The following is a 24,958-nucleotide window of genomic DNA, read 5'->3' as shown; positions in this document are numbered from 1 at the left end:
TTCTAATTACACATATATTAGATGTCTAGAAGGTGTTCTGCAGCTCAGTGAGATTCCATTTATTTCTACATTCTTTTTTTCTCTCAGTTTCATTTTTGATAGTTTATATTGCTATGTTTTGTTGAGTTTTGTTAGTGAGCACAGTTAAGTTATGTGGAAAGAGCTTGATCCTTTGGATCTTGATTTTAAAATTTGTTAGGCAGGGTCAGAACAGTGTGAACTCTGGGGCTAATGACTCCCCACTAACAGGGCTCTACCCAGTGCCCCATGAATTATGAGTTTTTCTGGGGTGGCTCGTGGGAACAGACACTATTCCTGACCATATACAAACAGCAGGGACTGTTCCCTGTCATCTTTTCAGCCAGTTTTTTCTCCAGTTCATGTAGCTTCTTCCCGGGCATGCACTGATCAGTATTCTGCTGAATACCAGAGTAGGGCTCACTGCAAATCTCCAGGCTTCTCACTGGGCCTCCATCCTCTCCATTAGTCTGTGCCATGAACTCTAGCTGCCTTGTTCTTCGCAGACTCTCAGCTCCGCCTCCTCAACTCAGGTATTCTACTCATATCCCCTTTGGTTTCTCCTCCCTGTGCTGCAGCCTCTCAGGTCAGTAAGTCAGGGCAATTGTAGGGCTCAGCTTGTTTGTCTTCTTTCAGTGATCACTTCATGTCCTTCATAGCCTGATATCCAGTATCTTGAAAACTGTTATTTCTTATATTTTGTCCATTTTTTTTTTTTTCTGGTAGAAGCATAAATTTGGTTCCTGTTACTCCATCTTGACTGATTTTATTTTAAAATATTTTCCTAATGGCATTTTATTTTTCATCTGGTAAGGCATAATTAGCATTTATGAAATCAGACTATTTGTTTAGAATTAAAGATAATTCAGATCAGGTGAGGCTTTGCATTATTATTAAAAGAAAAGAAAATAAACATACAAGCAGTGTGAGGCCCAGAGAGTTTTCTCTTTGACCTTTTAATTTACCACTTGTAATGGCCGTGTCACTCCCCTGCCTAAGATTCTCTAGTTGGATGTTGTAATTAGTGTAAAGTCAAACTTTTCACTCTCATGTTTTAAGTTCATGCTTGTTCTGGACTTATACTCCGATTTTCTCTTTGCATCTCCCTTAGGAAAGACTTCCAGACAGAAAACTGGGGCAATTTCAGGTCTTTCACTTCTCTTTGGGATTCCAGTCCTGTGCTGCCTGTGGTCCTGTATCTGAAAACAGTTTCATACATTATGCTCAGTTTTCTAATTGTTTCAGTGGGAAGATGAACTTGATTCCAGTTACTATGTCAAGGCTAGAAGAAGTGTGTTTAATTACTCTTTTCCTCCTTCTTCCTAGCACAAAGGAGTCATGGTCAATGATTTCTGGTTTCCTTCAGCTCATTTCTGAGTATCTTCTAATATGCATGATTAATTTGTTAATTATAAATTACTAATACATAGAAATATAAGCAGTCCTGGCAGGATCTGTACTTCGCATTTCATATCTGTTTGCTGCTGTGGATGCCTCAGTGGAATAAAGTTCTTTCTGTGGAAGCAGTCTAACATTTAATTTAAAAAATTAACTTAGACTTTATTTCCCCAAAGTAAGTTAGACTAGTGAGTTTTTACTTTCTTTATGGAAGAGCTGCTAGTATTTTCTTTTATCTTTAACTGTTATTGTTTTGTATTTTCTCACACTACCAAGTAATGATTAACAAAGTAACTCATCTTGTGCTATATTATTTTACTTTTTTTAAAAAAGTTTTTTATTTAAGTAATCTCTACACCTCATGTGGGGCCCGAACTCACGACCCTGAGATCCAAGTGTCATACGCTCTTTTGACTGAGCCAGCCAGGTGCCCCTATATTATTTTACTTTAGATATTATTTTGGCCTCTAGTGTGATGAATGGTTTCCTGTTATGCATGAGAGCTGTGATTTAATTTCATGGAAGCATCTGTACTAAATTTGGAGTGATACATTCAATGCTGGTGTTTCATATTTTAGTGGGCTCTATATTTGGAAGTGCTATTGTAGTGTTAGGTCACAGTGTGTGTGTATTTTGAACAGCTTGTGGATGGAATTTGAAATGGAACATAAATCATTTTGGTTTTGATTAGTTCTAATATTTAAATTTTTACAAGGCAATTCAGGTTTGAAGACAAAAAAAATATTGTTATCTTTTCTACGTTTCACATGTATCTTTATTTTTATGCTCTGTATTTTTTTTGATGCACATGCCCACACAAGATGTTTGTTCATCTTATAGAAATATCATTGTACTCTATAAATTATTTTGCAGTTTGACATTTTAGTCTCATTATATGCCTTGGGCTTTCTCTATATATTTCACATGAAGCTATCTTAATTTTTAATGGCTGCATTTCATTATAATTCATTTCTTTGATTTCTTATTGATGGACTCTTTTTGCTATTAAAACTGTGATAAATGTCCTTGTAAATATAATCTGTATACTTGTACAAATCTTATGTGTGAGATAAGTTCCAAAAAGTAAAATTTCTGGGTATAAAGTTTGCCCACTTAATATTTCAATAATTCACCTTTCCACTAACAGTGTGTTAGAGAACCTGTTTCCCCAAACTCTTACCTATAGAATGTATTGTTTTATTTAATTTTGTCAACCTGATACATGAAAAATAATAATTCCAATGGCTTAATTTGTGTTTTTTTATTATTAAAATATTTTTACTCAGAATCTCTCAGTTAGAGGCATTTTGGAAACAATATTAAATAACATTGTTGACATTAAGTGGCCTTATTTGTCTTTGACTCTTATGGGAATACTTCTATATATGACTATTAGGTATGCATTTTTGAAATGTCCCAAAACTGGCTATGAGATCTTTTTCTTTCAATGGACTGTTTTGTCCTATTAATATTTTGTTTAAGATTTTGCATTGGCATTTATAAGAGAATTTATTTTTGTAGTATCTTTGCCACTTTTTGATGTCTGTGTTATGGTGATTTTAGGAACTTTTTTCATTGTCATTTCTTAGAAACATTTTAGGTAGTATCAAAGGTATTTAATTCATAAATGTTTGGAATTATTCATTAGCAAAACATTTTGAGCTTTGTATCTTATTAGAGATATTTTGATAATTGGTTCATGATAATCATGTAGTTCATGGTTATTGGTCTCTTTCAATTTGCTGTCTGTTAATGTGAGGATTCAGTTAGGGAAATAGAACCTACGCCAGGTAGGTTGCTTTATTTCTTTTCTTCATTTCTTTCTTTCAATAGAGAGGATTTGGTTTAGAGAAATATGTTTAAAAGTTTTGGGGTAGGGAGGATGGGCAAAATACATGAAGGAAATTAAGAGGTACAAACTTCTAGTTATAAAATATATAAGTCATGGGGATTTAAAATACAGCATAGGGAATATAGTCAATAATGTAACTGATAACCTTGTATGGTGACAGATGGAAACTACACTTGTGGGAGCATGTCTTAATGTATTATATATCTATGTTATATATCTGAAACTTATATGTCAACTATATGTCAATTAAACATAACAACTATTTAAAAAATAAACTAACGAAAGACAGATTAATAGGAGAAAAACATTTTTTTCTCAAAAATTTTAGAATTTTGTCTTAATCTTTGGTGTTTCTCATTTCTTAGACTTAATTTTAGATACTTTATTTTCTTTTTTCCCATTATTGTCAGCTCTCCCTTTTAATGTTATTAACATTTTTTTCCTCTGATTGTTTTTATTTTTGACTAATTAATAAATATTTTTATTTTTTCTTTTCAATTCCCTCTTTGTAGTTTCCTTAGATTTTACATTGTTCTTCCTTTCCCAACTTCTAAAATTGAATGTTTAATAAATTTATTTTTATTTTTTCTTACTTAGAAATGGAAGTGTAAAGACTGTGAATCTTGCAGCAAATTGAGCTCTATATCATAGATTTTGATAGTATATTACTTACTGTTATTTTCTAGGTCTTAGATTAGTTTTAAAAATGTTACTGTTTAGCCTATGCTGTTTTTAGGAATGATTTAACTTTTTTCTTAAATAATTCTGTCGATTATTTTTTTCCTTAATTTTTTCCTTGTAAGAGGCAAGCTAGACAGTATAGTTAGTATGAACTATTTTCTGTTTTTGAAGAAATTTATAAAATTTTTTGTAGCCCAGTATTACCTTAATTTTAAAAATATTCCATAGATTCTTTAAAAATAGGAATTTCCTATACCTATAGTATATAGATTTTTATATATAACAACAAATAAAACATATTCATTATTAAATTACTTAATCAGATATTCTGTATTACTTATTTTTTAAATTTATCTGCCACAGGTAGAGATGATTTAATTCTGCCAACTACTTTTGCTTTCTCATTTCATTTTCCACTGTTTTGCTTTGTGTGTTTTGATGTACTGTTTTCTGGAATGAAAAGATTCATGATAGTTATATACTCATCGTAATGATATTCTTTTACATCATAATGTGCCCTTATTTGTTTTGTATTTTGTGTCTAGAATTCAATTTTAAATCATTTGAACATAATGACTACTGAATCTTATTGTTCACATTTTTCTGGGGGATTTTTACTTGTCTTTTTGTTGTATGTTATTTTATTTTACTGATGTTACTTATTTATTGCCTATAGTGAAATTTCCCACCTCTGATTTGATAATGTTTTCCTTTTCATAGATGTTTAACAGATGTGTTTAGTATAATTTTTATTCTGCAACTTATTTTTAATTGTTAGTAATTTTTTTCGTTTGTTTTCCTTTTTTTAATGGACAGTGTTAACTTTTCTCAAAAATTACTTTTGATAATTTAGAAGGTCTGTATTATATGTTTTTTTCTAAACATTCACTTAACTGTTTAAGTTTTGAAACTTAAGAATTTTATACTTAAGTCTATATTTCTTTATTTACAAACTTTAGAAATAAAGCTGTCTATTGACTCTTCTATTTGAAAAGTTAGGAAATGGACACAATTACACTTTTCTTACCAAATTCTCATTCCTGATTTTTGTTAGTTTCCTTTAGGATTTTTGTCTAGTTTTTTATAATTACATTATTATTATTATAATTATATATATATATAATTATATAATATGTATAATATATATATTATATATAATTATATAATATAATATATAATATATAATTATAATTACATTATTATTGCATTCACATTTTGTAGCTCATGTCTTAATAGTTATGATATTTATGTTGTTTTATAAACTTAACCACAGTGGTTTTGTTTTCATATTGTATTATTGTTTTTTCCCTATGATTAATTTTTTCTAAAGTTAAATTTAGATATTTTTATTTTTTAATAATTCTTTTTTTTTTTAAAGATTTTATTTATTTATTTGACAGAGATAGACACCGCGAGAGAGGGAACACAAGCAGGGGGAGTGGGAGAGGGAGAAGCAGGCTTCCCGCCGAGCAGGGAGCCCGATGCGGGGCTCGATCCCAGGGCCCTGGGATAGTGACCTGAGCCGAAGGCAGACGCTTAACGACTGAGCCACCCAGGCGCCCCTATTTTTTAATAATTCTTATCTGTTTTTTAGCATCAGTGACTGACTACTGGTAAAATCCCCTTATGAGGAATATTATTAACAGAATTATTACCATTAAGCAGAATTCTGTATAATAAAGCAATTCAAATGCCTGCCAATGGCCTACAGTATTTTGTTTATTAGGTTACAAAGAACTATCTTCCACAAATTATTCTGATCAACAGATAATTCATCTATGCCCTGACCATTCCTGTGCCATAACCAAAGAGTCGTATCTGCAAAGTGCTATACTAGTTTTATTGCAAATGTTGAAGTACATTTTTACTTTTGTGTTTCTTTATCAAGCAGCTGTTAACATTTTACTCTTCTCTCTTTATAACAAATATTCTAGCCACCCATCTAATTCAAGTTATATACCACCCAAACATTTTCTTGCCTACTCACACATTCCTTCTAGGCAGTGTTTCATATTGCATTATGTCTGCTCTAATCCCTCTGTTGTTTTATCAGTTGAAGATAGGCCTGTTAATTTTTCCTTCCCTGTCATAATTGGCAATGCTACCATGCTATCTAATTCCAGTTTTAAACAATTAAAAATCTTTTAATGGCATATATTTAATTCATGGTTTTATTTTGCATTTATGCCTCCCTCCCTTCCTTCCTTCCTTTCTTCTTTCAAAGAATATTTAGTAGCTGCTGTTTAAGGCATCACAGTAAATACCTAAATTAGTGAGGAAAGAGACATGGCACTGCCCTCATGGAGCTTCCATTCTAGTTGGCGAGACAGGAAAAAAAACCCTACAAGTATACATACAGATTAATAGTTGTTTTAAGAGCTGAGAGAGAATAGCTAGGATTAGATCCACATGAGATTTTGCTGCTTTCTAAAGGAAGAGATGGATCTTGCCATGTGAAGGAGAAGATGAGCTTTCAGGAAGAGTGAATATTCAGGAAACTGAAAGAACAACAGTGGTTCTGGAATTTATTTAGCTGGGTAGAGAATGGCAAAGCATGAAGTTGTAAGGATAGATAGAGGATAGATGATCTGAGACAAATAGGTCTTAGAAAGAAATTTGGATTTTTCTTCAAATGAAAAGGAAAGGCACTGTAGGGTTTTATGCAAGAGAATTGTACTTTTTTTTGCTACTTTAAGGGCAGTGGGTTGGAGAGGAGCACAATTAGAAGAGAGGACACCAATTTGCAGGTGTTCTAATAGTCTAAATAAGAGATAGTCATAACCTCCAAAAGGGGTGGCAGTGGAGATGGAAAGAAGTGGGTGGATTTGTGGTAGACTTTGGAGGGAGAATCAGAAAGACTTCCTGATGGATTGTTGGGGAAGGGTGACCTGAGCTTCAAAGGAGCAGAGACCTTTTTAGGAAGAGAGGGAATATTTATTAGTGGTATTAGGATGTTGGGAGTGGGATAAAGCCAGGTTTTTGTAAAAGCTAGAAGATAAATGGAAAGTCCTGATAAGAAGTATAAGGAGTTTTCTAATAATAGAGCAGGAGTTTTTGAGGGTACGAGATTCTCTAGAGAGTACCCTGGGTCAGATTAGGAAATACTGAGGGCATTATAGGATTGATAATTGGGCTCATGATATATACCTTGGAAGGGTTGGACTTCCCACACTGACTACAGTAAACAGGGCTCTTAGGCAGGATGAGATGTGCCTTTCTGGGAGGAGGAAGTGTGGACTCTCAAAGAGCTTAATCCCTTTCATAGAATACTGCATAATCTCTGATTACTAAATTTTGAAGTATTTGTACTTGAAGATATTAAATATGAACCACTCATAGCTCATTGTACAATTGCCAGAAACTTGGCATTTTTATATTAATGTCATAATTTGTATAAAACTAAATACTTAATGTTCCTGAATACTTTTAAAGCACAGTAAAATGGCAACCTTTAATACAGATGCTAATTTTATTTTTTTATCTTTTAAATAGTCTTGGCTACTTATGATTCAGCAGACGGAACAGCTTAGTAGAATAATGAAGACACATGCAGAGGACCTAAATTCTGGACCCTTACACAGGCTCACTATGATGATCAAAGACAAGCAGCAGGTGAAGAAGAGTTTTATAGGTGTTCATCAGCAGATAGAAGCAGAGATGATCAAGGTCAGTCTTTCTACTCTGGAATTCTTTTGTTAATGTGATTTTTAAATTCACTGAAATATTTTATCTTGTTTGACTTTAAAAATTATTCATCATTTTATAATGAGAAATAGGTTTTGGTGTCTCTAGTAAGTAATATTTTATTCTTATTGAATATAAAACACAATTGATTATAAGATGTACTGTTACTTTATGTACTCCTCTGAAAGAAAAAGATTGCTGCCAATCAAACTATGATACAGTGCTTTCTTATCACTTAGAATTTTTATTTTTTACTTACTAAAATAGCTCTTTTAGGTTTTATTATTTTTATTTTTAGTATGCATGTAAAAAAATATAGACAAAGTAAATGAAGATATTTTTAAATTTTCTTTACAGTGAGAGTTTGTCCCTTCTGGATAACTTTTTACAATGTTTTTCATTATGAAAATTTCAAATGTACAAAAGAAGAGAGAATAATAAAACAAACTCCTATTGACTGATCCACCCACATAGTCAAGGTTTTTTTTTTTTTTTAATCTATACTCACCTACCTTTTCTAATACACTGGATCATTTTAAAGAAAATTCCAGGTATCATTTTATCCATAAATATTTTAGTATATATTGCTGAAATAAACACTCTTTTGAAAAAACTTAACCATATTATCATTAACCCACCTAAAAATAACAGTAATTCCTTAGGGTTATTAAATATCCTGATTGTGCTCAAATGATTGTTGTTTAAATGTTTTTTACAGTTGGATCATTTGAATCATGACCCAAACATGGCTCACACATTATATTTGAATAATTTTCTTTTAATCTGTAGGTACCTCCCCCCAACCTTTTTAAAATGCCATTTATTTGTGGAAGAAACTGGGTAATTTACTCTATGGAATTGAATTTCTTTAATTTTTGATTTTATTGTTAGCATCTTTTGATGTGATTTCACATATTCCTTTATCCTTTAATTTTCCTGTAAACTGCTTGATAAAATTCTTGCTATTTTTGGGGGCAAGAATATATCATAGGTACTGGTATAGACTTCCTATTTTTTTCATATCTGAGCTATCTAATGTCTTCTTGTTTATCTTTTGTGCTGTTAAACTTGACTAATAGGTTCTAGTGCTGCCAGACTGATCAACCTATTGATAAAGTTTCCCTTCAGCCATTCACCAATAGTTTTAGAAACAATTGATGTTTGCTGCTTAGATCCATTATTTTAGTAGGGGTTATAAAATGACAGCATTTTACTTCTATCATTCCTAATGTGATTGTTAACTGTAATTTTTCAATAAAAAGTTTTCTTACATCAACTATTTGGCTACCCTGAGGTATAGTTCATAAACAACAAACAGGATAAATGCTTGCTTTTTACAATTAATTAACCAGTTTGGAGAACAATGAATTGGTTCTTTAGCAACTTCAAAAGTTAAGACTTCCAGTTTCCAGTCTGGCATGTAAGAAGTTTGGATGTTGTCACACCATCCTAACAAAGAGTTAAAATTTGAATACATTGAAAAATCAACAGCTCTTCTTAGATCCTTAAGAGAAGTGAGGTGACAGAGCCATCGGCTCCCCCTAAAATTGGAGAGACATACAAGTGAATACAGAGAATCACAATTTACCAGAGCAAAAACCTCTTTGGGAAGCAGTGCTGTGTATAGGAACACCTGAACTGTAACTGACAAGTTCTGGATGCTCAGTGTGGACAATTTTGACTGTTAAAAACTCCAGGAGGAGCCACTTATTGAGGGGCCTCCGCACTTTTGTGAGTTTTACCTCCCAGACCTCTACCAGGTTCTCACAGTGAATATTGGAAAAAAATCTCATGCTCCAGCAGGGGGAGGGGAAAAGGAACCATTTTGATATATGCCAAAGCATTCTGTCCTTAATAAAGTGTGCTCTCAGGAGAAACTGTTTATCCTTAACCTAAGTAATCTGGGGAAAGGAAAATTCATAACTCCTGCTTTCTCTGAGTGGGGAGTGGGCTACTCAGCTGAATAGCACATGTGAAGTTCATAGCCAGAGGCACAGATTTAGTAAAAGACTGAGACCTAAACATAGGGTATAAAATGCTTCCCCTTTTCTGACAGCTTATCACCACATTAGTAGAGGCCTATTTAATCAGTTTCTTTTACCTGGTACATCCTGCCTAGCAATCAAGAAAAAAGTAATAAGGGATAGCAAAAGGCAAAAATACACAATTGGAAGAGACAGAACAAGCATCAAACCCAGACACAGTAGGGGTGTTGGAATTATCAGACCAGGAATTTATAAAAACTATGTATAATATGCTAAGGGCTCCAATGGGTAAAGTAAAAAGCATGAAAGAACAGATGGGTAATGTAAGCATAAAGATGGAAATCCTAAGAAAGAAACAAAAGGCATTCTAGCATTCTAGAGAGCAAAAATACTGTAACAGAAGTGAAGAATGACTTTGATGGGCTTAATAAGAGAATGGGCACAATTAAAGAAAGAATCTCTGAAATTGAGAATATATCAATAGAAATCTACAAAACTTGAAAAGCAGAGAATAAGGACTGAAAAAAAAATGGAACAGAATTAACCAAGAACTGTGGGGTAACTACAAAAGGTGTAACGTATGTATAATGGGAATACCTGAAGGAGAAGAAAGAGAGAAAGGAACAGAAGAGATATTTGAAATGATAATGACTGTGAATTTCCCTAAATTAATGTCAGACACCAAACAGCAGATCCAGGAAGTTCAGAGAACATCAAGCAGAATAAATGACCAAAAGGCATATCAATTTCACACTACAGATAATCAAAAATAAAGAAAAAATCCTGAAAGAAGCCTGAGTAAAAAAGCACCTTACCTATAGAAGAACAAATATAAGAATTACATCTGACTTCTCCTCAGAATTAAGTAGGCAAGAAGGAAGTCGAATGAAATATTTAAGTGTTGAGAGAAAAAACCCACAATCCTAGAATTCTATACCTTGTGAGATTATCCTTCAAAAGTGAAATAAAGACTTTCTTAGACAAACAAAAATTGAGGAAACTTGTAGCCAGTGGATTGAGAAGGAAAATAATGTAGGTCAGAAACTCAGATCTCCATAAAGAAAGAAAGAGCATTAGGGAGGGGCGCCTGGGTGGCTCAGTCAGTTAAGCAGCTGCCTTTGGCTCAGGTCATGATCCCAGGGTCCTGGGATCGAGCCCCACATTGGGCTTCCTGCTCAGTGGGGAGCCTGCTTCTCCCTCTCCCTCTGCCTGCTGCTCCCCCTTCTTGTGCTTTCTCTCTCTCTGACAAGTAAATAAATAAAATCTTAAAAAAATAAAAGACCATTAGGGAAAGAATGTGAAGATAAAATAATAACTTATTTTTCTCATTCTTGATCTAACGGGTAACAGTTTATTGAAAATAATAATAGCAACAATAAAATTCAGTTATGTACAGTCATGTATCTTGGGTGTGTATGTGTGTATACATACATATATAAGTTTATGTATGCTTATATATAAGTGAAATGAATGAGAGCAATGATATACAGGATAGAAAGGAGGTATTAGGATTATATTGTTATTGTAAGGTACTCATACTACCTGTGAAGTGGTATAGTGTTCTTTGAAAATAGGCTTGCATTAGTTATAAATACATATTGCGAACTGCAGGGCATCTACTAAAAAAAGTTAAAAAAGAAATAATAACTGATATATAAGAAATGAGAGAGAATGGAATTGTATAAAATATCAAAACCATAGAAGAATAGTGGAAGACAAAAATAGGAACAAATAACAAAGGTAACAAATAGGAAACTAACAAATATGATTGCCATTAACCCAGGTATTTAGATAAGTTCTTTGAAAGTCAGTGGTCTAAATGAGCCAATTAAAGGACAGAGATTGTCAGAGTAGATTTACAAACAAGACCCAACTATATTTTGTCTACAAGAAACCCATTTTAAATATTAAGACAGATATGGATTGATAGTAAATGGATGGAGAAAGATATGTTATACTAACCCTAATCAAAGGAAAGTAGGAGTGGCTATATTAATTTCAGACAGAGCAGTCTTCAAAGCAAGGAAACTTACTGGGGATAAAGAGGGGAATTACATAATGATAAAGGGGTTAGTTCTCCAAGAAGACATAACAATCCTTAACTTGTATATGCCCAAAAACATAATGTCAAAATACTGAAGGAGCTGTAAAAACTGATAGAATTGCAAGAAGAAATAGATGAATACTCCATTACAGTTGGAGACTTAACACCCCCCCATCAGAAATGAACAAACCCAGCAGGCAGAAAATCAGTAAGGACATAGGTGAACTTAATAGTACCATTAATCAATTAGATACAGTGAACATTTACAGACTGTTTCATTGAATAACAGCAGAATCATATTCTTCTGAAGCTTACATGGAAGATTCAACAGATAGACCACATTCTAGACCATAAATCATACCTTAATAAATTTAGAAGAATAAAAATCATCCAGTGTCTGCTCTGAGACCACAATGGAATTAAACTAGAAATCAGTAATAGAAAGATAGCTGGATCATAGTGTACTTCTGTTTTCAACTGTTTGAGAAACCTCCATACTGTTTTCCAGAGTAGCGGCAGCAATTTGCATTCCAACCAACAGTGTAAGAGGGTTCCTCTTTCTCTGCATCCTTGCCAGCACCTGTTGTTTCCTGTGTTAATTTTAGCGATTGTGACTGGTGGAGGTGATATCTCATTGTAGTTTCGGTTTTCATTTCCCTGATGATGAGTGATGTTGAGCATCTTTTCATATGTCTGTTGGCCATCTAGATGTCTTCTTTGGAAAAGATTAAACAAAATACTTCTAAGTGGCACATGGATCAAAGAAGAAATCTCAAGAGAAATTAAAAAATATTTTGAACTAAATGAAAATGAAAATAAAACCCATCAAAATTTGTAGGTTGCAAAAGCAGTGCTTAGATGAAAATTTATAGCATGAATGTATGTTAGGAAAGAAAAAAGATCTAAAATCAATCCTCTAAACTTCTACCTTAGGGCATTAGAAAAAAAAGAAAGAGCAAATTGAATCCAAAGTAAGCAGAAGAAAAGAAATGATACAAATTAGAGTGGAATTAGTTAAAGTGAAAACCTGAAACCAATAGGAAAATCAACAAAACCAAAAGTTGGTTCTTTGAAAAGATCAATATAATCATTAAGTTTGTAGCCAGGTTAACTAATAAAAACAATGTGGGCACAAATTACTAATATCAGGAGTGAAAGAGGGGACATCAACTACATAGTCCATATTAAAAGGGTAATGAAGGAATACTGTGAACAACTCTATGCCCACAAATTTGATTTCATACAAGAAATTTGGCAATTCTATGGAAGACACAGTCTGCTAAAAACTCACACAAGAAGAGATAGACGATCTGAATAGGCATATATCTATTAAAATCATTGAATCAATAACTAATAACCTTCCAAAACAGAAAGCACCAGGCTCAGATAGTGAATTTTATCAAACATTTAAGGAAGGAATCATACCAATTCTCTACGAACTCTTTCAGAAAAAGAAACTGAGGGATACTTCCTAACTAATCCAAGAGACCACCATTACCAAACCAGACAAAGATATTAGAAGAAAAGAAAAATACAGTATCTCTCATGAGCATAGATGCAAAAATCCGCTGGTACAACATTTGAAAATCAATTAATGCAGTCCATCACATGAACACATTAAAAAAGAAAAATCACAAGCATGCAAAAAGATGCAGAAAAATCACTTGACATGCAGAAAAATCACTTGACAAAATTTTACAAAACCAGTACACATTCATGATAAAAACTCTCAGTAATCTAGGAAAAGAGGAAACCTTCCTCAACTTGATAAAGAATATCTACAGAAAAGGTACAGCTAACATATAAGTAATGGTAAGAAACTTGAAACTTTCCCACTAAGATCAGAAGCAAGTCAAAGATGTTTCCTCTTACCGTTGCTTGTTAACATCATGCTGGAAGCCTTAGCCAATGCAGTAAGACAAGAAAAAGAAATATATACAGACTGGGAACAATGAAATAAATCTGTCTTTGTTCACAGATGACATGACTGTCTATGTAGAAAATCCAAGAAAATCAACAAAAAAACTTGGAATTAGTAAGTGATTATAGCAAGGTTACAGGATACAATGTTACCATACAAAAGTCAGTGACTTTCCTATGCATCAACAATAAGCAAGTGGAATATGAAATTAAAAGCACAATACCGTTTTCATTAGCACCTCCAAAAATGAAATACTTAGGTATAAATCTAACAACATATATACAAGATCTATAGGAGAACAACTGAATTCCAATGAGAGAATTCATAGAAGAAATAATTGGGAGACATATCCCATGGTTGTCGATGAGAAGACTCAATATTGTCAAGATGTCAGTTGTTCCCAGCTTGCTCTTTAGATTTAACACAATCCCAATCAAAGTCCCCAGTAAGTTATTTTGTGGATATTGAAAAACTGATTCTAAAGTTTATATGAAGAGGCAAAAGCCCCAGACTTGTCAACAGAATATTGAATATGGAATATTATTTAATGCTCAAAGAAAGGAGCTATCAAGCCGCAAAAAGACCCAGAGGAAACTTACATGCATATTACTAAGTGAAAGGAGCCCATCTAAAAAGTTACATACTCTGTGATTCTAACTATATGATATTCTGGATAACACAAACTATGGAGACAATAGAAAGATCAGTGGTTGCCAGGGGTTAAGGGAGTAATTTAAAATTTGTTCTTTATTTTTTTTTTTGACAGGTTACAAAGACAGAATTAGAGAAATTAAAATCCAGCTATAGACAGTTAATAAAAGAAATGAATTCTGCCAAAGAGAAATATAAAGAAGCTTTAGCTAAAGGTATGGAAAAGTTATGAAAAATTGTTTATTTTAGTGATTTTTATTCTCATCATTTGAAGGTTGTCTTTATGAGTAGCAGAATGATTCCACTTAGACCAATTCACATTTTAAAAATATCAGAATATGCCAAAATAGACTAATTGTCAAATTATTTAATAAGTCTTTTTATTTTTTGTTTTTTTAAATGATGTAAAATATTTTTGAGTAGTTCATACTACATGGAATTACATAGCACTGGTAATAGAATGCAAAGAATGTTTAAAATTTTCTCTCCAGCATCAGATTTATTATTTAATTACTGAATACTGAATAAGAAAAATAAAGCTGTGTTTGTTTAGATACCTTTTTTAGTCCTCTTTTTACCTGTGGTATTTAAAAGCCACTAATAGACAAGATTATTTTATAGCATTATTTTGCTTTCATAGCTTAATTTTATGTGCCTATATTGTCCTAACATTTTCATAAATGGAAGTAAATAGAAAGAGAAACATTATTTATATTTTAAACAAGTGTTTATGGTTATGAGTTTTTAAATGTGAGTAAACAGTCTTCATATTTAAATTTTTTTAATTATAAAAGTTGGAGGTTTTAAAAAAAAAATTCTTCCTGTCTAAATATAAGCTTTATTAGCAGCTCTGTCTTCTTTTTCTCAACATATTTCTCTTGGTCTTTTACTTGTGTATATATTCTTATTTTCCTGAGGTAAATTAAATAAATAGCTCTACATTTGAATATATCTTGCACAATGAAAATACTATGTTTTTGTTGTTAATCCCAGTAGACTAAAAGAGATCCTGATTTGGATGCATTTCTTCCTCCTTCCCTTTCTTACTTCTTTCCTTTGTCTCCCCCCTCTTCCTCCTCTGGCTGCTCTCTGCTTGCTTCCTCCCTTTCCTTCTCTCTGTCCTTCCCCTTTCTCTTGCTTTCTCTCTGCTCCCCATTTTCCTGCCAACACTTTGTTTCCCTCTGTTCCTGTCCCCACCCCTCACACATTTACCTCATGTTTCTGCTTTTTGCAGTGTTTCTACTACTTTTTTAGGGGAGATGAAGCTGTGTTTAAAGTTTTCTTATTTCTGCTTATTTTTCATGTACCTCAACCAGTATTTTGAGATCATGATCTCTTTATTAATATAAACATATCTTTTAAAATACTTTTGTAATTCAATTATCTTAAATTATTTAAGTGATAAAACCAAAGAATGGCATTGTGTAAAGATCATATACATATACATACTTTGGAGTCAGATAGTATTGGATGTAAGTTCCAACACTGTATGATTATTTCATAGATTTTCAAATTTCATTTATCTAATTTTAATTCCTTTATTATTTTAAAGAGAGCTTTAGATAATCTAGAAATATTTACTGAGCATTTGCTGTCTTTAAGTTATTGAAATTCAAGCAGTATTTCCTAGGCATTCAAGAAGCTTACCCATTTCTAATTGATATTCTAATTTATGAACTACAAGTCTTATCCTCTTTCAAAATTCAGTTTATGTCAAGAGATCCCTTGCTTAATCAAGAGTAGTTTAGAAGTAGTTTTGCATGTTAAGCATTACTACTTAATCTGTCAAAATAGTTAATTTTATAGAGTCTGTTACTTAATGCATGGGTAGCATTCTCAAATTAGTGCCCTATATTAAAAATATCCACCCAGAGCAAGTGATGACTTAATCCAACTGTACTGTAATTCAGGTATGCTAAGTATTTCACTCTAGGTCTGTATCTGTTGGAGAATGATTAGTTAAAAAAAGAAATAGATATTTACTCCCTAGTCTTTGATATCCATTTTTTAATGATATAGTTTATTTTGCTTTAATAAATGAAATCTATTTCTGATGTCATAATAAAATTTTAAATAGTCCTTGTACATAGTGCTTATATTATCAAATATTTTTCACAGATAACAGTTGTTCTTTATTGTTTTTTTATTACTTTTGATCTAGATAAAATACCATTTAGTGTTGTATTAATAGTAGGAAGGCAACGAGAAAATTTGAAGATTCTAGTTTTTTTTTTTTTAAGATTTTATTTATTTATTTGACAGAGAGAGACACAGCTAGAGAGGGAACACAGCAGGGGGAGTGGGAGAGGGAGAAGCAGGCTTCCTGCCGAGCAGGGAGCCCGATGTGGGGCTCGATGTGGGGCTCGATCCCAGGACCCTGGGATCATGACCCGAGCCGAAGGCAGATGCTTAACGACCGAGCCACCCAGGTGCCCCTGAAGATTATAGTTTTAATTGGTCCCAAGAAGTGTTATTATTTGGCTGAATCTCATGAATTTATTTACATTTCTCCTTCTGAAAGGAGAATTAGTGATAATATTTTCCTGTTTTCAAAAATTTGATTGCTGCCATTAAGTCAATTTATAACCTATAGAATACATATTTTTAAAATAAGTTCTTATATGATTGTCTTCGATACTTGACACATATGTAAATTTATCTTTTTATAATCAAAACTATCATGTTTTGTGAAAAAGTATAAAATTATATTTTTGAACACTTTGTTTCTGTTATCAAACTACTTTTTGTGTTTAATGTGGAAATAGGGTTTCTATTGTGAAGTTATTTACTCTATAAGGATAGCAAAATTTCCAACATTTGCAGACTTTATGTCAGAACCTTAGTTCATCTGTATAGGCCAGACCAGGGTAGTTCTGGAATGGTTTCTGGGGACTGCTGGGCACTGACAGTGAATACCCTGGCTGTGGTTCTAGCAACCATAGATATTAGGAGGTCTTAAGACCCAAGTCTGACATATAGCTTCCAGTTAGAGAAGATGAGGCTTTAGGGGACACAAGGCTTTGGGGGGAAACAAGGCCTGAAAATAATTCCTGTAGCAAGGGTTAAATTCTGGATTTGAGAATGGGTTGGGAGTTAAGGACTCAGTTACTGCAACTGGAGGTTTAGCACTTACAGTCGATCAGGAGGAAGGCTGGGTTAATGCTTAAATTCCAAATTCCTGACCCCTGCTGTGTGGATTACACAAAATACTTTAAATTTTGAATATTAAAGTTTTTATCCAAAGGAACATTAGTTTATGTTGTCTAATGTAAAATATAACAGTAATTTGCAACATGAATGTAGCATTTTAATTAATTTTTTTGTAATATATCTTAAGTATTAAACATGTTTTGCTCTGTGCTGAGCTGAGAAAGCAAATATTTGTCTTAAATTGACTTGGACTAATTTGAACATTAGTCTATTGATTATTATTTATAACATGTAAACTGAGAACAACCAAAATAATTTTAGTTAACCCTATTGAACTGAAGTTAATAATTCAGAGTGTTTCTTGATAGCAGCATAGAAAAATGAGTTCTTGAATACAAAATACACAGGTTTTACTTTTCTATTGCAGATTAAGTTCTGAATACTTTAAGTTGGTTGAACACCTGTTTAGGTTTAGCTATAAAACAATTTTGTGAATCTATAAAGCTTGTATCTGAACTAAGGTTTTGACGTAATGCCTATAAATGTTGGCAAAATTTTCCATCACATTTATCCATATAAAAAGTAAATGACTTCACAAAGGAACTCCTGCACGATCATGTTGTCTATGAATAAAGAAAGTTTAACTTTCCCTTTCCAATCTGGATAGCTTTTTCTTGCCTAATTGCCCTAGCTAGAACCTCCAGTATAATGTTGAATAGAGGTAGAAAGAGCAAAGATAATTGTCTTGTTCCTGACCTTAGGGGAAAAGTAAAAATTAAGTATTAAGTTAGCTATAGTTTCAAAGTTTTTATCAGGTTGAAGTTCCTTTCTATTCCTGTTTTAGAGTAGATGTTGGATTTTGTCAAATTCTTTCTTTATATCTATTGAGATAAATATTTTTTCTTCTTTTTGTTTGTATGAATTTCTTTGATTGATTTTCACGTTTCAAGTATTACACCATCTCACATTCTTGGGATAAACTCCTTGGTTGTGATGCACTATTATTTTTTTATATTGTTGGATGTGGTTGGCTAAGGTTTTTTTTTCCATAATTTTTATCTATATCTTTGTTTCTTGTATTTTTATCTCATTTTATTATAAAGGTAATGCTATTCTGTGGATAGTTACTTCCTGTTCAACAAGAAAGATTTTTGTTCAATTGGTAATATTTCTTAAATATTGGTAGAATTCACTTGTGAGGCATCTGGGTCTGTTTGTTTTTATTTTTTTCTTTTTGGCAAAGATTTTTAAACTATAAACTCAAGTTTTTGAATTGATGTAGACTCTTTAGTTTATCTGTTTCTTTTTGAGTTTTAGTGGGTTGTATCCTTCAAGGAAATGTCCATTTCACCTAAGTTGTTGAATTTATTGCTATTAAATTGTTCATAATATTTCCTTATTCACCTTTTTAATTTGTAGAATCTGTGGTGACTTTCTCTTTCCCATTCTTGACAGTGGTGTTTTATGTCTTTTCTCTTTGTTCCTAATCATTCTGGCTAGAGGTTTATCAATTTTATTAATTTTCTCAAGGATCAGCTTTTGGCTTTATTTTTTTTTTTTTCTATTTTTCTGCTTTCTATTTAATTGGCTTATGCTCTAATCTTTATTATTTCTTCCCTTCTCCTTGTTTTAGGCTTAGTTTGCACCATTTAAAAAAATTTTAAATGTTCTTAATATGGAAGCTAAAATCATTGATTTGAGAACTGTTATTTTTCTACAGGCATTTTGTGCTATAGATTTCCCTAAGTACTGTTTTAGCAACATTCCAAAAATTTTCATACACAATCTTCATTTTCATTCAATTAAAAATACTTTCTAATTTCCCTTTTGTTTTTTCTTTGATCTATAGGTTATTTAAAAGTGTGTGGGTTACTTTTCTAAACTGGCATTTTTCTAGAGATGTTTATATTTTTTATTTATAATTTAATTCCATTTTGATCTGAGGATATTTATGACTTCATTTCTTTAAATTTATGTGTATGTGTTATTTGGCCCACAGTATGGTCTGTTTTGATAAATGCTTCATATGCACTTGATAAGAATGTGTGTTCTCCTGCTGTTGGTTGGAGTGGTCTATATTGTCAGCTTTTGGTCCAGTAGGCTAATTGTGTTTTTTGATTTTTTTATGTTCTTACTGATTTTCTGTCTACTTGTTATATTAATGATTGAGTGAGGGCAAATGAAATCTCCCACTGTAATTGTGGATTAGTCTATTTCTTTTTGTAGTTGTCAATATTTTTCTTCATGTATTTTGAAAATCTGTTACTAGGTGAATAAACAGTTATGGTTATTATATCCCTTGATGACTTGACCACTTTATCATTATAAAATGATCTTTATTATCCCTGGTAGTATTCTTTGTTGTGTTATCTATTCTACCTGATATTAATATAGCCATTCCAGCATTACTTTGATTAGTGTTTACATGGTATATCTTTTTTTTCATTCTTTAATGTTTTAGTCTTTATTTTTGAATTACATTTCTTGTAATCACCATATAGTTAGGTCGTGCTTTTTTATCTTGTTAATCTCTACCTTTTAATAGACTATATTTAATGTGACTTTTGATAATGTTAGGCTTAAATCTGTCATCTTGCAGTTTGTTTTCTCTTTGTTCCACATATTCTTTATTCTCCTTTTCATTTTGTCTGCCTTCTTTTGGATGAATTGAAACATTTTCTTAAGATTCCTTTTTATCCCTTTTGTTGTCTTACTACCTATAACTTTTTGTTTTGTTATGTTATCTTTAATTTACCATAGTATATCTTCAGGTGCTATTATAATGCTTAGCTTTTAACATGAGACTCTTATAATGGTACAGTCTTCTGGTCTGTGTGCTATTATTGAAATATATTTTACTTTTGCATATGTTTGTAAAGTCCACCCTACCTTGTTAATATTTTTGTGTTTGTTTAGTCAGTTATTTTTAAAATTACAATAGAACATCTCATATATTCATCTATTTAGCTATCTTTTCTAGCATTTTGTATTCCATCTGGTATCATTTTACTTTTGCCTGAATGATTTACTTTGTTTCTTGTAAGTCTGTAGGTAATAAATTCTTTGAGTTTTGGCATGCTTGAAAAAGTTTTTATTTCACCTTTGTTTTTGAAATATATCTTTATTGGGTATAGAATTCTATTTTGGCATTTTTTTCGTCTTCAGATCTTTAAAGATGTTCTAGTATCATGTCATGGAGAAATCTGCTCTAATCTTTATCTTTGTGCTCTGTGCATTTTATTTTCTTTTGGTAGCTTTTAGGATTTTCTTTTTATCATTGGTTTTAAGCAATTTGATCATGATGTATATTTGCTGTAGTTTTTTTTTTCCTTGTGTTTGTGGTTTTTGAGCCACTTGTATCTGAGACCTTATAGTTTTCATCAAATTTGGAAAACTTTTGTCCATTATTTCTTCACATATATTTTCTGTCTCCCCATCTCTGTTCTCTCTGTTAGAGACTCCTGTTACATATATACTGGGTTGCTTGTAGTTGTCTCACAGCCAATTGATATTTCTCATTATTCCCCCCATCTTATTTTCTCTTTCTCTTTTTTTTAAACATTTATTTATTTTAGAAAAAGAGAGAGAGAGTGTATGAGTGCAGGGGGAGGGGCAATGGGAGAGGGAGGGAGAGAGAGAGAATCTTAAGCAGACTCCTTGCAGAGTGTGGCGCTGGAGGTGGAGCTTGATCCCAGGATCCTGAGATCATGACCTGAGTCAAAATCAAGAGTCAGACGTTTAGCCAACTGAGCCACCCAGGCATCCCTCTTTCTGTTTCATTTTGATTAATGTCTATGGCTGTATTTACAGGTTTACTAATCTTCCTTTCTACAATGTCTAATCTGCCTTTAATCCCATGCAACATAGTTTTCATTTTAGGCATTGCACATTATGCCCGAATAATTGTGATTTGGGTCTTTTCTTAAAAGGTATCTACTTAACACTTTAACCTAAGGTTAGAGTCTTAGTGGACTTCATCATCTTTTTTCATTTGTTCTGAGAGTTGTATGAGTTTATTCATTCCCAGATTTTTTTATTTTGCTATAATCTTCCACTTATTTATGTTGTAAAAAATATACATAATCTTTACCTATATACCTACATGCAGTCCCTTTGTCCATATGCCATGTAGCATTTTTTTCCAAAGTTAAAAAATATTTTTTTAAGAGTAAATGTAATGTATGGTAATTTTATAAAATGTAAGCAATACCATATTGAACCATATGGTTTTGGATTAAGTGAATTTAAATACAATTTTGCTTTGAAGTTTTATAGTTTGCTTGAAGATATACTGAAGTATCAGAAAAGATGTTCAAAATAATTCTCATAGTTATATATTCTTATATAGCCTATTTAATTGATTCTATGTGGCTAGAATTATAGTAGGGTTTTATATTTACCAAGCCTCAAAATACTCAAAATAAACATTTGTAGGGGTTTCTCTTACATGAGTAGAAGTCTGAATGCTTTTGCTTTATCATACATCATATTCAGAAAAAAGAAGATGAGATGAGCTACTCCCCATTACACATGCCTATAGCAGTCAGTCTAGTGAAGTTTAAAAGGAGCTCTCTTCACCCACTTTTATAACAAGAGTAGGGAAACAAACTCTCCTTCAAATTTTTTTTCTTTATGGGAAACAAAACAGAGTGCTAAGAGATTTGTAAACTCCCTGATTATTTACAAGCCCTCACTTATCCTATGCAGACAGAATAAGAGGATACTTAACTGCTAGAACTGTGGAGAGTTAGCTACAAGTCTCATTCAAAAGTAAATTTTTCTGTAATTGGGAAGTAGATTTTCTTAAATTGCCTCTTCATGCATTAGGAATAGTTCTGTGGTATTTTATAGCCAATTAAAATTGATTAGATCCATTGAGTTGTCTCTTTAGAGTACTTTAATTATGAAAACCAGTTTGAAATGAGTCCAGATTTGAGACAGATGGTTAAATTTATGTTTAAATAAATCCAAATTTTAAAAAAATGAATAAAACTTTTTAAAGGCTCTTTTAGTTGATTTTCTCATTTTTAGTCCAACAAGAATGGCACCTGGCCTTTCTGTTCAATAATCTCTAAATCTTGGAGACTTTTAAAAATTAGAATCTTGTGTGCATGGTATATGGAGGTCCTCTAGACAAACAGTCTGAACTTCAAATTTACCTCTCAGTTCAGCCTAAGGAAAGAAATCCATTTTGGATACAGGACTTGCTAAGGACCAAAGCCAAGTTCAAGCTGTTTGTTGATCATCACTTCTATTGATGTGGCTTGAAAGTGAGAAGTTTTCTTTTTTTTTTTTTGGACCTACTTATTAATACATGATGTATCAGCAGCTAACTTATGGCGTGAATGCTTTTTACTGCCTGGAGCTTAATATGATAGGAACTTTACAAGGTCATAAAGAGTAATGACATTCTTCATTGTTAATCTGATTTGCATTGGGTTAAAGTTGCAGAAATTGGAGTGACGGTTATAATATTCTCATTAGATGCTGAAATATTATGTGGGATGGGATATGCTACATGATTCATTTATTTTCTGCAGAGAACTTCCTAAAATTAAAATAAAATTAAAGCACAATAATTTGATTTGTCCCTATTTTTCTTAGTTTTATTGAATAAACAAACCTAAGTTTCACATACAAAGAGATTAAGAGAAATGATATCCTTTTGCTGATTTTCCTCTATATTTTATAGGTGAGCTCCTTAACAATATTAGTTTTGGACTTGATTACTAGAAAGATGATATAAACAGATGCAGAAAGTAAAATTGTAATCTTTCTATAAGTTTTAACTTTGTAAAATTTTTATTTAAGCTTAAATTTATTTTTTAATAGTAAGAACCATATCAATTTATGTATTTTCTTTTTCTGTGCCAGGCACTGTTATTTGCACTAGGAATATTGTAGATAACAAACCATACAAAAATTCCTGCCTCTATCAGGCTTACATTTTAGAGAAGAGAGCTAATTAATACAACAAGTAAGTGAAACGTATAATATATTAGATGGTGATAAGTACCATGGAGAAAAATGAAACACAGTAGGTGGATGGGATGTTGGGAGGATGATCAAGTCAGGCTTCATGGAGAAAGAGACATATCAATGAAGAGTGAAGGAAGCGAGGAGGGGACGAGTACTCCAGGTAGAGGGAATAGCCAAAGCAAAGTCACTGAGATGGGATCATGTCTGGCATATTTGAGGAGTGGTACAAACACTTGTGTGGCTGGAACTGGGGGACTAATAAAGGAAAGACACGGAGGTATGGGATGAAATCAGGGAGAGCGATGGTGAGTAAGGGAGGCCCAGATTTTGTAGGGTTTTGGTCGTTCTTTTAAAACACTTTGGCTTTTACTCTTATAAAATGGGACACCATTGTAGGTTTTGAGCAGAAGAGTGACATGAACTAACTTACATTTTAATAGGATAATTCTGGTAGCCTTGTTGAGACTATGAGGCGTGGAAGGAGGATGGAAGTAAGGAGATTACTTCCAGGCTATTGAAGTAATACAGGCTATTGAAGTAATACAGGCAAGGGCTCATGCTTCCCTGGACCTGGGGTGGTAGTAACAGAGGTGGTGAGAAGTGGTCAGTTTCTGGATATACAGTTGATTCTTGTTATTTACGGTAGTTATGTTCTGTGAAATCACTCTGAACACTAAATTAGTGTTAGCTGAGTACTGAATCATTGCCCCTATTGGACATAACACAGGGCATTAGGTTCCTATAAGCACATTTTTTTTTAAGATTTTATTTATTTGTTTGAGAGAGAGTGAGCATGAGGAAGATGAGGGGCAAAGGGAGAAGCAGACTCCCTACTGAGCAGGGAGCCCCATGCGGGGCTCGATCCCAGGACTGGGATATCATGACCTGAGCCAAAGGCAGACGCTTAACTGACTAAGCCACCCAGGAGCCCTAGGTCACAACATTTTTGATGACTGATCCAATACATCATCCTGTTTTATGTATCTGTTTAAATACACCTTCTTTAGTATTTATTGTCGTTGATTCATTAACATTGAACTCAAAGCCAACAGTGTTACAACTCATGACTAAACAAAGCTATCTGACACATATTTTCTCTATAAAACAAGTGATAGCCTTCTCGATCATAAGAGTAGTAGACAGCGCTTGAGCACTACGTTTAGCCATTTTAGACAGCAAAATCATCAATTAAAAGCACAAAAATGCAATCAATGTGGAACTAAATAGACTGCAAAATGGACAGCTTACAGCACGGGAGCTGAAACAAAAAGGCAGAAGGAGCCTTGTTGGACCTCACTTGGGAACGTGTGTATCAAACGACCCCTTTGCTGCTCTGCACATGCCCGTATCTGCGATGGGCCTGGAAAGTGCTGTGTGTACTGATTGTGGGGTTACAAATAATTTTAGGGGGTAGGCGAATTCAGAAATATGGAATTCCTGAATGTACATATTGAAAATAGAGCCTAAAGGACTTGCTGATGAATGGGATGTAGTATGTGTGAGAGAAAGAAGTCAAGGATGATTTCAAGATTTTTGGCCTGAACAACTGGAAGGATGGTATTATTTTTAACTGAGATGGAGAAAAACGTAGGAGT

General features: G+C 32.7%; 1 protein-coding gene across 5 annotated transcripts in view; it reads left to right on the top strand.

Annotated features, from left to right (window-relative positions):
- The window catches only part of FER (FER tyrosine kinase), a 418,533-nt gene that overhangs the window by 55,972 nt on the left and 337,603 nt on the right, over positions 1–24,958 (top strand). For 4 of the 5 annotated variants that reach the window (XM_036123015.2, XM_036123018.2, XM_078066948.1 and 1 more), the window contains 2 exons: positions 7,442–7,615; positions 14,350–14,449. In XM_036123015.2, the coding sequence (XP_035978908.1) occupies positions 7,442–7,615; positions 14,350–14,449 (274 nt within the window). Of the gene's footprint in view, positions 1–7,441; positions 7,616–14,349; positions 14,450–24,958 lie in introns of those variants that run through there. The other variant, XM_036123021.2, reaches the window with a different exon arrangement.

The sequence above is a fragment of the Halichoerus grypus genome, chromosome 2 (genome assembly GCF_964656455.1).
Source record: "Halichoerus grypus chromosome 2, mHalGry1.hap1.1, whole genome shotgun sequence".
In the NCBI taxonomy this organism is placed as follows: Eukaryota; Metazoa; Chordata; class Mammalia; order Carnivora; family Phocidae; genus Halichoerus; species Halichoerus grypus.
Note: the sequence above shows the minus strand (reverse complement) of the source record. Positions and strands in the feature narration are given on the sequence as shown.